This window comes from Maniola jurtina, chromosome 18, assembly GCF_905333055.1.
Source record: "Maniola jurtina chromosome 18, ilManJurt1.1, whole genome shotgun sequence".
Lineage (NCBI taxonomy): Eukaryota > Metazoa > Arthropoda > Insecta > Lepidoptera > Nymphalidae > Maniola > Maniola jurtina.
Genome location: NC_060046.1, coordinates 2,419,545 through 2,435,245, shown reverse-complemented (window position 1 = coordinate 2,435,245; position 15,701 = coordinate 2,419,545). Strand labels below are relative to the sequence as shown.

General features: G+C 37.3%; 2 protein-coding genes across 2 annotated transcripts; one reads left to right on the top strand and one right to left on the bottom strand.

Annotated features, from left to right (window-relative positions):
- Window positions 1-550: 550 nt before the first annotated feature.
- Window positions 551-8,523, bottom strand: LOC123874332. Its single transcript, XM_045919606.1, has 4 exons — window positions 8,363-8,523; window positions 4,944-5,173; window positions 1,060-1,176; window positions 551-734 (listed from the first exon to the last, which is right to left on the bottom strand). The coding sequence occupies exons 1-4, from the start codon at window positions 8,507-8,509 to the stop codon at window positions 587-589; spliced, it is 642 nt and encodes a 213-aa protein (XP_045775562.1). The 5' UTR covers window positions 8,510-8,523; the 3' UTR covers window positions 551-586.
- A 1,502-nt stretch (window positions 8,524-10,025) lies between these two features.
- Window positions 10,026-15,390, top strand: LOC123874330. Its single transcript, XM_045919604.1, has 5 exons — window positions 10,026-10,144; window positions 10,511-10,652; window positions 12,582-12,802; window positions 13,290-13,397; window positions 15,198-15,390. Exons 1-5 carry the CDS (start codon window positions 10,131-10,133, stop codon window positions 15,373-15,375), a joined length of 663 nt encoding a protein of 220 aa, XP_045775560.1. The 5' UTR covers window positions 10,026-10,130; the 3' UTR covers window positions 15,376-15,390.
- Window positions 15,391-15,701: the final 311 nt, after the last annotated feature.

Sequence of the window (15,701 nt, the reverse complement as noted above, 5' to 3'; positions counted from 1 at the left end):
GAACCATAAAATTATTATTATTTGATCGTCTAGCTAAACAACTATCTGACATTGGAAAGAACCGAAAAACCTGCGATGCAATAGCAACATACGAATACGAATACGAATATAATAAAACCTAATATCAACCTAATAAAAAGCTTCCGAGCCTTTCCGATGCCTTTGGCATCATACATTAGAGAATTACCATTTTTAGGGTTCCGTACAAAGAACGTCTATAAGCCATAATTATATTATATAAGCAGTGTATTTTTAGCAGATAAGGGTCAGACCCTTAAGGTGGCCACGCACTTGAACTGAACTGCTACTGAACTGCGAGTTTCAGTTCGAGTGCGTGGGCACCTTTATCCTTTCATCCTCAAGCCCGCTGGAACGATGACCTGAAGAAAGTGGCCGGGAGCGAATGGACGAGGAAGGTGGAGGATCGTGTTTGGTGGCGCGCTCTTGGAAAGACATTGCCCAGCTGTGGACGCATACAGGCTGATGGAATGGAATGGAAAGGAAAGGGCCTTAATTTACAAGGAATTAGTTAACCAAAATTAATCAATACTATTATAAATCCTTTAAGTATAATTTTTATGTTTACTTAATGTAAACTAGTAAATAAATCAATTAGAGATACATGACAATCATTGTACATAACAAAACAGTCTTGATACTGGCGTCCAGCTTCATACGCTTGGATGTAAGGGGCTGAATCTTTATTCTCTTCCTCTAATACATCATTCAGTGGACTGAAAATAATAAATTAAAATTAAATCAGCAATTTTGTACCGGCAAAAAGAAGGAGGTTTAAGGCTGATTCAGACCAATTGTGTACACGTGACACGTACGTAGTGAGCTGATATTCTTCAGGGTTTCGCCAGGGTAAGTTCTGAGTCGAAAGTGCAAATAAGTTTTTTATCACATCCTTTTTTCTTCTCTCTGGGCTGGTTTCCGCACTTAGCCGTTTCCGTCTGTTGTGCGTAATCACATCCTTGTATATCAGTTTACTTTGTAAGTTCTAGAATGGCGAAACGGTGACTTTAGGCAAGGAGTACTCAAAGAAAAAGAACTTACTTCAGCACGAATGTCGCGATTTCGTGTAAAATATCTTCGTCACTTGTAGAGTGAAGAGGTTCGGAGCCGAGTTGGCACAAAGTTCGGAGGACGCACGACGTTCCGTTGTGGCCGAAACTGTAAACAGAAATATAATGGTAACAAGAACATTTGTTTTAGACCTCCGACCCAAAAGAGGGGTGTTATAAGTTTGACGTGTGTATCTGTGTATATATATTTGTATCTGTGTGTCAGTGTATCTGTCTGTGGCATCGTAGCTCCTAAACTAATGAACCGATTTTAATTTAGTTTTTTTTTGTTTGAAAGGTGCCTTGATCGAGAGTGTTCTTAGCTATAATCCAAGAAAATCGGTTCAGCCGTTTAAAAGTTATCAGCTCTTTTCTAGTTATAACTGTAACCTTGTAGGGGGTGTTATACATTTTTAATTTACACTTGTCTATCATAACATCCCTAGATGTTAATTCAAAACTGGGATTCAATTAGATGGCGTAGAAGAAGACCTGAGGAGTATAGATAAATAAACAAACTGGAGAAGGCAGACGAAGGACCGCGATAAATGGTAGAAGACTGTAGAGGAGGCCAGGATATCTGCAATGCATAATAATATGCCTTCCAGCTGTCATAAGTAAATAAATAAAAAAATCTATGTTTTTCTTTGGATATCTGATTTAGGACTGATTTACAATCTCCCCATATACTTGATGATTTTAAAAATCTGATGAGATTGTAACTACATGGACAGTTATTTTTATTTATTTGGGACAGTAAACAATTAGATTATTATGTATTAAAACTATAAATTAAATCTATCATACAATATTGGTAAGTAGTATCAATTAGTGCACACTGCACACATAAAAAAATCTGTTTCAACGAGACATTATTTTGATAAATGACCAATAAAATTAATATCGCAGATACTAAAGTTATCGGAGTTTTATTGGAAAGGATAAACAACCATAAATTACTTCAGATGACATTTGGGGAATCGAAATTGACAAAAGTAATTTATGTGGAAATTGGTTCTTCTGTACACCATTGGACTGTCCAGAAGCGATATATCATTTTTATCTTATCATAGCATAGTTTTTCTTTGTTTAATTGAAGGGTTTATTGATATCGACATGTCAGCAATTAGCAACAAAGTAACAAGCAGTTCTAGCGTCAAAAATTGCATAGCAATTTCATCCATATCCACATTTGGTGAAAGACTGAAATCCACTGACCTCTACTTAATATGTATAAATATTTTTTTTTTAAATTCAGATACAAGTAAGCCCTTGACTGCAATCTCACCTGGTGGTAAGTGATGATGCAGTTTACGATGGAAGCGGGCTAACCTGGAAGGGTTATAAAAATACACCTTATTGATTGTGTGTTCTTATAACATGTAGTGTAGGTAGCCTAAACTTAACCATGATAATAAATCGATTGACACCTCATTTATCAAAATCGGCTCAGTAGTTAAGGCGCTACGGTGGAACATATACAAATACAAACAAACATACATAGACAGGTAAAATCGTATCTTTTGGCTTTTCTGTAGTCGGGCAAAAACAACACAAATCAATGCAATTTCACAACCGGACGAATAATCGAATACGTTCAATAAACGAAAGATCGTTTTCCCACTTCGATAATTTTACGAAAAGTGAAAACAAAAGGAATCAACGATTGAAAACTGTGGAATCGTTCACCTTTTTTCTGTGAAGCTTTTGCTTTCCATTGCGCAATCAATAGGAAGTTTGGCTTTCGGCCAGCCCTCGTTAGGGCGAGGCAAGGCACCGAATACCTAACCAATTATGCGCCTTGGAAATATATTTAAAAAGCTGAATGGAAAGAAAATAACAAACGGGAACTTCAAAACACCGAGGGTAAGGGAATTTTGATGTAGGTACATGGATATTCGGCCAATTTTAGGATTTTGTACCTGAATTGCCAATGGGCATATTACTAAGCCTCCACTGTTCGTCCGTCTATCCGTCCGTCCGTCTGTCCATTTGTCTGTCAGCGGGCTTTAATGTCATGAACCGTACAAGTAGAGGGTTGAATTTTTCAGTGTATTGCCGCCATGTTAATTCAAAAACAAGTGTAAATTAAATTTTATAACACCCCCGACAAGTGAAGGTTACAGTAACTAGAAAAGAGCTAATAACTTTCAAACGGTTGAACCGATTTTCTTGGATTATAGCTAAGAACACTCTCGATCAAGCCACCTCTCAAACAAAAAAAAAAACTAAATTAAAATCGGTTCATTAGTTTAGGCGCTACGATGCCACAGACAGATACACAGATACACACGTCAAACTTATAACACCCCTCTTTTTGGGTCGGGGGTTAGTAATTAAATGGTAGATACAAAGTGTTATATCTTCAACGATGGTATGGAACCCTTCTTGTGCAATTCCAACTCGCACTTGACCGGTTTTAAGTAAAGTATAAATGACTGATTCTTAAGTATAAGAGCCTCGTAAATGGGCTATAAAAATTGCGTCTTGCTGGCAATTGATGCCCAGCAATTCTAACCACAACTTGGTGGCGTTATAATGAGGTTTAAATGAGCCTTCTAACGGCCGATTTCTGAGAAAAATAATGCAAAGCTTATGCGGTAATGAGCTAGTGATTAGAGCACATAAAGGACGCTTAACACTTTAATATTATCGTCGAAAGAAACAGGCTAACTTTATTAACTCAACTGGGTTTATAGTACGTGACAGGTTAAGAGGGGTTTCTCCGTCACTCGCTCCATACAAACGTAGTTCCAATTTCATTTGAATATTAAGCAACCAAAGTCCATGAAATTTTGCAGACATATTCTAGAAACTAATATCTTTATCTGTGGTTTTCCAGATTTCTGTTAAAATATTCGGTTTCAAAGTTACGTAGTCTTAAAAATTCACATACAAATCTTTGAGCTCCTGTTATTTCAAAACTACATATTTTTAGAAAAATCTAAAACACCACAGACATAGATATTAGTTTCTAGAATATGTCTGCAAAATTTAATGGACTTTGGTTGCTTAATATTCAAATGAAATTGGAACTACGATTGTATGGAGCAAGTGACGGAAAGAGCCCTGTTAACGTGGCAACCGGGGTGGGGACGCCCCGCACACCCGCACAGCCCCCACACTAAACCGTTGTGGGTGAGCGTGGGTGACGTGAGGGTGAGCGTGGGTGACGTGCAGGTGAGCGTGGGTGGGTGTGTGTGGCGTCCCCCCGCCTCATACCCCGAATGCCATCTCAACCTGTCACACAAGGCATCCGTACACACTTTTTTGGAGAGTGGCTAGTTTTTTTCATGGATTTTTTTTCACAGAGAAGACTGTGGAAAAGGCTAGGACTCACAAAAGGTTGTTGTGCCGCAGGAAGGATGATATTCTACGAAATTCTTACGCTCCTTTTAGCTAACACACAAAATAATATTTTCTTTGTATATTCTAAGTTTAGTTGTTATTTTGTCTTAACATCAATTGCATTTTTATTTTTATTCTTTACTAGAGGATGGGAATTTAGATTTTTATAGATCCCGTGGGAACTGTTTGATTTTCTGGGATAAGAAGTTGCCTATTTCAATAACAGGGACGCAAGCTACTTCGGTACCAAATTTCGTACAAATCGGTTAAGTGGATGGATGGGTCTTTAGGAATCCCGCGGGAACTCTTTGATTTTCCGGGATAAAAGTAGCGTATGTCCGTCCCCGGGATATAAGCTAACCCTGTACCAAATTTCGTCAGAATCTGTTACACTGTTGGGCCGTGAAAAGGTAGCAGACAGACAGACAGACAGACACACTTTCGCATTTATAATATTATATATAGTATGGATTTTGTTCGGCGAAATAAACTTTTATTTATTTATTTTATTTATTTAAATTGCCTCACCTGGTCAACATATCCTCCACGTATTTATAGAAGTGGAACAGCTTTGCATCACACGTATACTTCTCATCGGTCTCCCGTTTCTTTCTTGCAGTACCAACATAGCCAGTGTTGGCGCCAAATATGTCCACAGGTATTTGTGTTCGATTCCAAGGCAGTTGGAAGTTCAGTTGGAGCGCCCAGTTCACGTTGATAGTCTTCACGGGAGTTGGTGTTCCTACGCCAATGTTGAGCTGGAAGTTTGATTAGATATCTGTGATTATAAGCATTATTGTGAGGTTGAGGTAAGTCTAACAAGTGTAAATTAAAAATTTATAACACCGCCAACAAGTGAAGGTTACAGTAACTAGAAAAGAGCTGATAACTTTCAAACGGCTGAACCGATTTTCTTGAATTATAGGTAAGAAAACTTTCGATCAAGCCACCTTTCAAACAAAAAAAAAACTAAATTAAGGTGGCTTAATCGAGAGTGTTCTTAGCTATAATCCAAGAAAATCGATTCAGCAGTTTGAAAGTTATTTTCACAAGTTACAGCTTTTTTCTAGTTACTGTAACCTTCACTTGTCGGGGGTGTTATAAATTTTTAATTTACACTTGTTAATGGCTTAAAATACACATACTTCCAAAAAGTTATAAGACGAGAGGTCTACAATATATCAGCAAAAAACTGCATTAAAATGTGTAAGCGTCATGCTCCCTTACACAGAATTCCGTCGCATAAAAGCAACGTACGCTCTAGGTATGTACCTAGTTACCTACGTATGTCTGGGAGCGTGTTTTCTAATTAACGTGGATCCATTTCACTAACACCTTCCGCCGCAAGTGCACTTAGGTCTAGTGATGTGGCGTGTTTTCATTGCTTCAATAACATAGGTTTTAACGACCTTAGGCGCAGGGGTTAGCACTTTTTAGGGTTCCGTACCTCAAAAGGAAAAACGGAACCCTTATAGGATCACTTTGGTGTTTGTCTGTCTGTCTATCTGTCCGTCGTGTCTGTCAAGAAACCTTTAGGGTACTTCCCGTTGAATCATGAAAGGCAGATAGGTAGGTCTTATAGCACAAATACAGGAATAAATCTGAAAACGGCGAATTTGTGGTCACATCATTAAAAAAAATATGTTTCAATTTCAAAAGTAAGGTAACTATACCAAGTGGGGTATCATATGAAAGGGCTTTACCTGTACATTCTAAAACAGATTTTCATTTATTTTTATGCACAATAGTTTTTGATTTATCGTGCAAAATGTTGAAAAAAATACCCGAGTACGGAACCCTTTGTGCGCGAGTCTGACTTGCACTTGGCCGGTTTTTTTAATTTATAGACTGGCGTTTGGCTGCAATCGGACCTGCAGGTGGTGATGCAGCCTAAGATGGAACGAGTTTGCCTAGAAGATGCCTATACACCATCCATACTAATATGAAAGCGGTGATAGCTTAGTGGTTAAGAGGCACCCTCCTATTTCGGGGTCGGGAGTTCGATTCCGGACCTTTATTTTTTCAGTGTGTTTTATGCAATCTAATACTTATTACTTGCTTTAACGGTGAAGAAAACATCGTGACGTAACCTGCATGCCTAAGAAAGAGTTCTCAATAATATTCTCAAAGGTGTGTGAAGTTTGCCAATCTGCAATGATGATGATAATGTATTAATAATTCTAAATTGGCTCAGTTGGTTTGGTGAAATACATTACAGACTTAACGTTATCACACTTCACACTAATATTATAAAGGCGAAAGTTTGTATGTATGTGTGTCTGTGTGTGTGTGTGTGTGTGTGTGTGTGTGTGTGTGTGTGTGTGTGTGTGTATGTTTGTTACTCCTTCACGCAAAAACTACTGGACGGATTTGGCTGAAATTCGGAATGGAGATAGATAATATCCTGGATTAGCACATAGGCTACTTTTTATCCCGGAAAACCAACGAGTTCCCACGGGATTTCGAAAAACCTAAATCTACGCGGACGAAGTCGCGGGCGTCAGCTAGTCCAGTATAAACGGCTGATTGCGTTTTTGCAACTAGAGACTACGCTTTACGTACTGACGCATTTTTTTTTGTAATTTAACTAATTAATGTAATGTAATTTGACTAACGCTTGGCTTCAAGCAGACTTGCTGAAAGATGAGCCTAAAATGGAGCGTGATTGCCTAGAAAATACCTATTCTCTCTTGACGTGAAGTGAAGAAAAATTGGAGAGAACTGTACGTACTATATTTCGCTACTCATGAAATTATGGACACGAAGAAGTTTGTTCGGAAAGAATTTTCTAACTTTACTAACTCAAGCTTTAAGCTCGTAAAAACTTTCCTATTTTCCATAGAAAAGTAATTGTCGCAGACGTTTTTGTCATGAGAAATTTACAGTCTTGTCTGGAGTTCAAACTAATCTTTGAAAAAGTTAACTGAGAATCTGAGAATAAGAAGTTTGACAACCTTTATAACAAAGAGGTACCAACTGCACCTGTAGATGAGAGGATCTAATTTTGATTAGAGGTCCATAAGTAATATTTAGACAGATTATTTTATGTCTTTTACTGGATGATGCTCGCGTAAGTCCACGTAGGTTTCAGTGTTTTCCTAAACCTACGTGGACGTTGTTCATATGTATATTTGTACCAAATTTCGCCAAAATCGGTTAAAGTCATGAACTGTGAAAAGCTATCAGACAGACTGACACTTTCATATTTGTAATATTACTAAGTAACTATGATTAATATAATATGTTTCCGCTGAATCATTCGTAGACTAAGCTCCTTATGAAACTTACTAATCTGTTTTGAAGCTAGGGCTGCAGGCAGATTTCATATGCGATCGTGGTCAATGACCTTAACAGGGCTCTCTCCGTCACTCGTTTCCACTCGTTTCATACAATCGTAGTTCCAATTTCATTTGAATATTAAGCAACCATAGTCCATGAAATTTTGCAGACATATTCTAGAAACTAATATCTGTGTCTGTGGTGTTTTAGATTTTTCTAAAAATATGTAGTTTTAAAATTACAGAAGCTCCAAGATTTGTATGAAAATTTTAAGACCGCGTAACTTTGAAACCGAATATTTTAACAGAAATCTGGAAAACCACAGACATAGATATTAGTTTCTAGAATATGTCTGCAAAATTTCATGGACTTAGGTTGCTTAATATTCAAATGAAATTGGAACTACGATTGTATGAAACGAGTGGAAACGAGTGACGGAGAGAGCCCTCTTAACCATTAACAAGTGTATATTAAAAATTTATAACACCCCCGACAAGTGAAGGTTACATTTAACGAGAAAAGAGCTGATAACTTTCAAACGGCTGAACCGATTTTCTTAGATTATAGCTAATTAGGAGCAACGATGCCACAGACAGATACACAGATACACACGTCAAACTTATAACACCCCTCCTTTTGGGTCGGGGGTTAAAAAAACGAAAACTCACTTGCAATAGTGTTGAATTAGGAAACAGCAACTGTCTTCGACTGCGATGTGACATCAGTTCATCTAAACTCAACTCAGTCAAACTAACCGGTATCATTAGAGACAGGTTCAATATTAATCGTATGATAATTTCCCTCTTCAAATACATGTTTAACTATGTACGTACTGCCGGTAAGTGCCACGGATATAGTTCTAAGTGATTGGTTACGTGTTGTGAATGCAATGATGTTGCATTGAAATTGGCCAAAAAAATAAACTTTTTGATTTTCATCTACATCAGTTTTAATTTTCTTGTAGTTCATCTGAAAAATAATTAAATTAAATGCGCGGTTCAATAACAAATATAAAAAAATATTAATTAATACTTTTAGAACTTTTGCTTATTTTTTTTCAATATTTGTTCAAAAATCAAATATCACAAATTTTAGTAAACTTTTTATTGTAAAACGATGACAATACTGTTTTTGGGGTTTTGATGTATCAAAAGGAACCTTTACAGAATCACTTCGCTGTCCTCTATGTGTCTGTCTCTCAAAACACTTTGTCTCAAGCAAAACAAAGTTTTTAGTCAGTTTTTAGATAAATGGCAGCTGTTAAATTGTAGTTAGGGAGGTATATCACATTTTTTTACGATTACAAACTAACATTTGCAGTTAGAGATTGTGAGTTAGAGATAAGCAACGACATCTTTTACGACATGGAACCCTCGGTGCGTGAGTCCGACTCGCATTTGGGCTGTTTTTTATTCAATTATTGAAACCACTATTTTATTTACAAGTAATTTTCCCCGCTTTTCTTGGTATATTTTTCGCAGTCGCTATCACAAAGGAACTGATTATTATTATCTCTACACGATCTCAGCGCGGCTGGCTTGTTTCCTCGTGACGCGCGTTGTTAGGTAAACAAATTAGTGCAGTAGAGTCATGTGACTCCTGAGATTTGCTCCTAAGGCCCTGATCACAATTGATTACATTTTAATACGTACTATAGTACGTGACAGGTGCTGAAGGTTATAATAATAAGAAGAGAAGAGAGAGAAAAAGAAGAAAGAAGAAGATAGAGATTTTCGTCAAGAGAGCTTGATGGTGGAGATGAAAGATGTGTTGAATCAGCATATGGTAGGATTGTCGTGTTTGATTTTTTTGCGGATTCTTACTTGAAACTGGTTTTTGCTTACAACTTGTTATCCAGTGACAAACTAATTTTGACATTATCCATAATCCATCCGTAATAATATTATAAATGCGAAAGTGTGTCTATCTGTCTGTCTGCTACCTTTTCACGGCCCAACAGTTTAACCGATTCTGACGAAATTTGGTATAGAGTTAGCTTATATCCCGGGAACGGACATAGGTTACTTTTTATCCCGGATAATCAAGGAGTTCCCACGGGATTCCTAAAGACCCATCCGCTTGACGGATTTGTATGAAATTTGGTAGCAAGGTAGCTTTCGTCCATTTAATCGACATAGGCAACTTTTTATTGCGCAAAATCAAACAGTTCCCACGGGATCTTTGAAGAACTAATTCCACGCGGACGAAGTCGCGGGCATCCTCTAGTTTGAAATAAATAAAGGTACCCATTTATTGCTCAGTGTTTGAAGCAACTCATTGATTGCTTCAGTGTGTATGCGGCTTTAGGATCTTTTAAACTCGTTTGGAATGGAGTCGAAATTTACTAACAAAACTTGACAATTAGGTGCGGGAAGCGCATGGCGGAAAACATGCAACGTATTTTGTTACTTCTCAATGCTTTGATACTAAATTAACATGCACGAAAAACGGTAAGAGAAACTTTTTTCAACGTAATAATAATTTTATGATGATTTTTTTTAATATTTTTTTTTAAATATATTTTCAGATAGATTTTATGAACATTTCTGGCTGACTACAGAGCAAGGGATTTTCATGAGAAAATATATTGAAAAAAAAAATAATTTGCAAGAATTATTTACTATTTTTTTTATTTTTGAGAATTTTGAGATTCTTTTTTATTTGGTTACAAGCTCGAATGTGACCTTATTAATGATGATTTTTTCGGCTTTGCTTTCGAGTAAATTTTATGAATTATGTTTTATTTTTAAGCTTTTTGATGATTTGAGGCTCTCTTTTGATTGATTACAAGCACTACTGTGATTTATGATTTTCAGGTATAGCTTCGTGCTGTCCTTATTCTTATTAATTGATTGCGGCATGACAGAAGAATCATCAAAATCGATAATAGAAAATTTTAGGGAGAAAAGACAAGTCAACGGTCTACCACTTGTTTATCCTTACGGAGGCACTTATAAGGTAAGTTAGTTTGATTTAGTTCCTTTTTAACCCCCGACCCAAAAAGAGGGGTGTTATAAGTTTGATGTGTGTATCTATGTATCTGTCTGTGGCATCGTAGCTCCTAAACTAATGAACCGATTTTAAGTTAGTTTTCTGTTTGAAAGGTGGCGTGGCCCTAAATTTGTAACAACTTTGTGCGTAAATAGATAAGATTAGGTGTATGACAATTCTAAAACAATTTAACTTATGACATAGGTTTTAATTATTCATTAGTTGAAATAACTTTACATTGCAGTAATAAATTTAGTAAGTTTTTCTAAAAAAATACTTTTCTCAAACGACTGTTCAATCCTTTTCGCGCTTGATTTTTCTCGTCTTGCAATAAAACAATAATAATAGACAGACAGACGTACAAAAGTTCCCCATTGCCCTCTAAAATAGAAGTTAGTAGGTACAATATTTAAATGAAACAGGTAATTAAATGGGGCTTGACCCATCGATTCTCGGTTTTCCCGCTTCTCGCTCAGTGAGCGGTTGGGGCTTAAAATAATAATATTATCGTTTTCATTTCCATGTTCTAGGTAGGTAACTTGTTGCACTGTGTTCGGAAATTTTAATATTCATATTAACTGACATACGCGACAGCCCAGGCGCCATGTAACCACGAGCTTTGCCGTGTAGGCGGCAGGAATCGGATGTTAAAATGTAAACAAAAAGTAAAATTTTCAGCACTGTTTTATTTGTATTTCTCCAATAAATCGTACAATTCATCCTTCCCAATCTGTCTGAGTTATTTAAAAAAAATCAAATACAAGTTACCCTTGAATGCAATCTCACCTGGTGGTAAGTGATGATGCAGCCTCAGCGCGTAAACCTCTAACACACCGGGTTACGCATACATCCATGCTTTACGCAAGTGGTGTGCCATGTTTCTTACAGTTCCATACATTACAACGCAATGGTACGCGCTACGTCTACGCTTACGCAGCCTGTGTGAACGAGCTATTAACGTTGAAATTCATGTCAATAATATTGCGAACTAGCCACGCTAGTTCTGCGTACCGGCAATCAATGAGAAGAACTTGTTAGCAGTAAAGTTCTCGTACATCGTCCCAAGTAATTAATGTGCCGCAATACGTACATGAAATTAATTTACAATAACCTGTCGTTAGCAACTAATTTACCTTCCAGCGAACATCAAGTCTTGAAGTTTGTGAGGAGGATATAATTAATCGTACGAGTATCTACTATGCAATTGAGAAGACTTGATAAAGCACCTACTTCTACACTCGCATAGTGCATACTTAGTGAGTGGATGACTAATATATGGGTCTGAATGTCCTTTTCATCTTGACCGTGATTTTAAGAGCATCATGCTAAGCAGGATTCAAAATCTGCCAGTCCGCCCTAGGCCAGCGTGGTAGACTGTGGACAAACCTTTCTAATTCAGAGAGGAAAACTGTATTCAATTATATCGAGCCGGCAATGGGTTGATTGATTGATGGGTTGATTGTGCATTTAAAATCGTACTCTTTAGTTGAAGTGTACACGATATGTGATGAAAAGGCGTCATGGCCTTCAGGCCTCAGAAATGAGAGATGTGGTTCAGAGTATAAAGTGATGATATCGAAGTGTTTTATGATGGAGTTAATAAAACTTACCCACCGCCTTAGACTGCACCATCACTTACCACCAGGTGAGATCGCAATCAAGGGCTCACTTGAATCGAAAACAGAGTCTCTGGGTGCGTGTGTGTGTGCGTGGGTGTGCGTGCGTGAATGCTTACTTGTGCGTGTTTTTCTGTGAGTGTATGAATAGATTAATTATAGTAAAGTTACAATATCTTCCGAGTCACTGTAAAAAAGTGTCCTAGGGCTTTTTGTAGATATAAGTAGGTATTATACAGGTTCATTGATTCGCAATTAACTAGACTAAAACTCTTTCCAGCTGCTAATCGGCTTCGCGGCTCCGGTACCCAACGACGACCACATCAATCTCCTCTTCTCAGCCAACTACCAGTACCAGTACCTTCAGTTTCAAAACATATCACAACTCTCCCAGTACTATTTCATCAACACAGTCTCGCGGGAGCAGAGAGATGCCGATCTCGTATCTAGAAGAGATGAGAGGATTGTCTTTTATAACTCTGTGGCTGATTTGCTGGAAATGTAAGTAGTACTTAGTTGTAACTAGATGTTGCCCGCGACTTCGTCCGCGTGAATTTAGATTTTTCAAGATCCCGTGGGGACTCTTTGATTTTCCGGGATGAAAGTTGCATAATATGTCAATGACAAAGATGCATGCTACCAAGTTTCATATATAAATTGATAAAACGGATGGGTCTTTAGCTTACATCCCGGGGACGGAAATAAGAAACTTTTAATCGCAAAAAATCAAAGAGTTTCCAAAGATTCGTTGGAGTTCTTTGATTTACAGCATAAAAAGTAGCCTATGTCACCCTCCAGGTATTTAACTATATGCATGCTGATTCGTTGCTCCATTGCTGCGTGATTGGAGGACAAACCAAAAACTGATAAACCAACAAACAAACACGCTATCGCATTTATAGGTAATAATATGAGTAGTGATAGTGATAGATAGTACACGAATCAAACGTTCTTTTTCTTAAGTAAATACTTACTTGAAACTTTGCAGGAAAGGGATGAACGGCCAAGACTGTGTGCTCAGAGCTATTTGCGAAGCAGCTCAATATCCGGTCCTCGAGGAAGCGCTAGTTGGGGAGATCTTACATGTATTGTTAACGTAAGTACCTAGTCAGTACAGCTACAGATTTATTCTCGATGTCTCCGACTAGTCCTAGGTTTTTGACGAACTCCCTGGCGCAATTGTGTCTTATTATTGGGAGGACTTAAGGATTTTATAATTTCTAAACCTCTGGTCTGGTCTGGTGGGAGACTTCGGCCGTGGCTAGTTACCACCTTACGGGAAATACCGTGCTGACAAGCGATTTAGCGTCCGGTATGATGCACGTAGAAACCAAAGGGGTGTGGGTTTAATAAAAACTGCCATACATCTTCCAGGTTAGCCTGCTTCCATCTTAGAACGCATCATCACTTACCACCAGGTGAGATTGCAGTCAAGGGCTAACTTGTATCTGAATTTAAAAAATAAATAAAAAAAGGTTTCATAAAGAGCATTATAATTGAAAAGTTATTAAAAAATATTTTAAGGAGTTGTGGATTAACATTAACAGTCCCCTATGGCGAAAGAACTCTGTTGTTTTTGGAATAAAAAATAATTTAAATGTTATTACAAAATACACGTCAAATCTAGAAATCACAATCGCCGTGTGAGCTGGTAGCTTGAATAGTTTGAGGAATTCTTTGAATGTAGAGTGGCCATGGATTTTAACATCTGACCAAAAAAAATTGTCAGAAATAAAATAAAAACCGATTTCAATAACCACAAACACTAAAAAAATAAAATGTAATTTAATTTATTACCAAATATATTATGTATGTAGTTCTATACTAACATTTTGTGTGTATTTTATGTATGTGGTATTCAATTTCAATGCCATATTTTTATTTAAATATAGATTTATTTGCAATACTCCTTGGTTATTACCAAAGTTGTTTATTAACTTAGCCTTAACAACTGAAAATCTGCTCAGCCGTATAATTATATAAAATCAGCTCGCTTATAATGTATGTTTAAGTTACCTACTTAAACGAATTGAAAGGCATTTTTTCAACAACAGTTCTCTTAATACGGGTACCAAGATCTGATGCTATCTGGTGTCATGATCTGGTGTTGGGTCTAGAAGAGTTGAAGGTTTCAAATAATGACCTGTTTCTCACGATGGAACAGAAAATAGGTATAGGTAGATGTTCCGTTTTTCGCGTACAAAACTATGGTGAGCCTATTTTATCACAACCACTGTTTGTATATTTTATCGCGTTCCGTTTTCTCCCCTGTGGTGAAATTGAGGCTTTGCAACTACAATGCACGTCTTTTAGGGCTTTAAAGATGAATGTATGCCAACTTTGCTGTTACGTGGAATGAACTTTTGATGTTGAGAGTGATTTGTATCCTAAGTTCTACCTGTGTTTGAGTATCGATTTGACTGCAGGCCTTTTCCGTGTCTTAGTAGCCCTATAATTAGTTTCGTTATAATAAACAAATTAAAAAAACCGACTTCAATAACCACAAACACTTAAAAGTAAAAATAATTTCATTTATAACTGATTATATTATGCATACAAGAGTTAACGTAGTTCTATTATAACATATTTTGGAGCTGGTGCCAATTAGCCCCAAGTATATACAGTTCACTATTCGCATTGTTTGTGACTCCACATTGGCACCGACTTCAAAAAAAATTATTATAACATTACCTCTTGTATTACACATGTAGTATATTCGGTAATAAATTAAATTATATTTTACTTTTTAGTGTTTGTGGTTATTGAAGTCGGGGTTTTTTTTTTTTTTGGTGTGATTCATGAAGAGAGATTTAAAGATTGGATGAACGTTAATGTAATAGATCTTAAACTATATGAAATGTTCATGATAGAAACAGATGTTACATGCTCATTTTAGACCAGACTACGGCCATTCACCCTTCGAAGAGCAGGATCAAGACTGGCAGGAAGCGATGTCAATATACACGGATGCGGCGACCGCCGGGCGACAGATGTTCGACTGTGGCTACATATACACCGGCTGTCCACAGGGACAGGGGATACTGGATATTATCAGCACACTGAGGGATGAATAAAGGAATGTACCTACACCGTGTTTTTTTTTTTTTCTAACCCCCAGTGCAAACTGAACATTGTTTTAAGTTCAACGTGTATATCTGTGTATCTGAGAATAATTGTCTGTCTGTATGGCTATTCACCCTAAGAAGAGCAGGATCAGGGCTGGCAGGAAGCGATGTCAATTTACACGGACGCGACGACCGCTGGGCGTCAGATGTTGGACTGTGGCTATACCCAGCTATATATATAAAGGCTGTCCCCAGGGACGGTGGATACTGGATATTATCGGCACACTGAGGGATGAATAAAGGGATAAAACCGTGTTGTTGTTTGTTATAAGTTT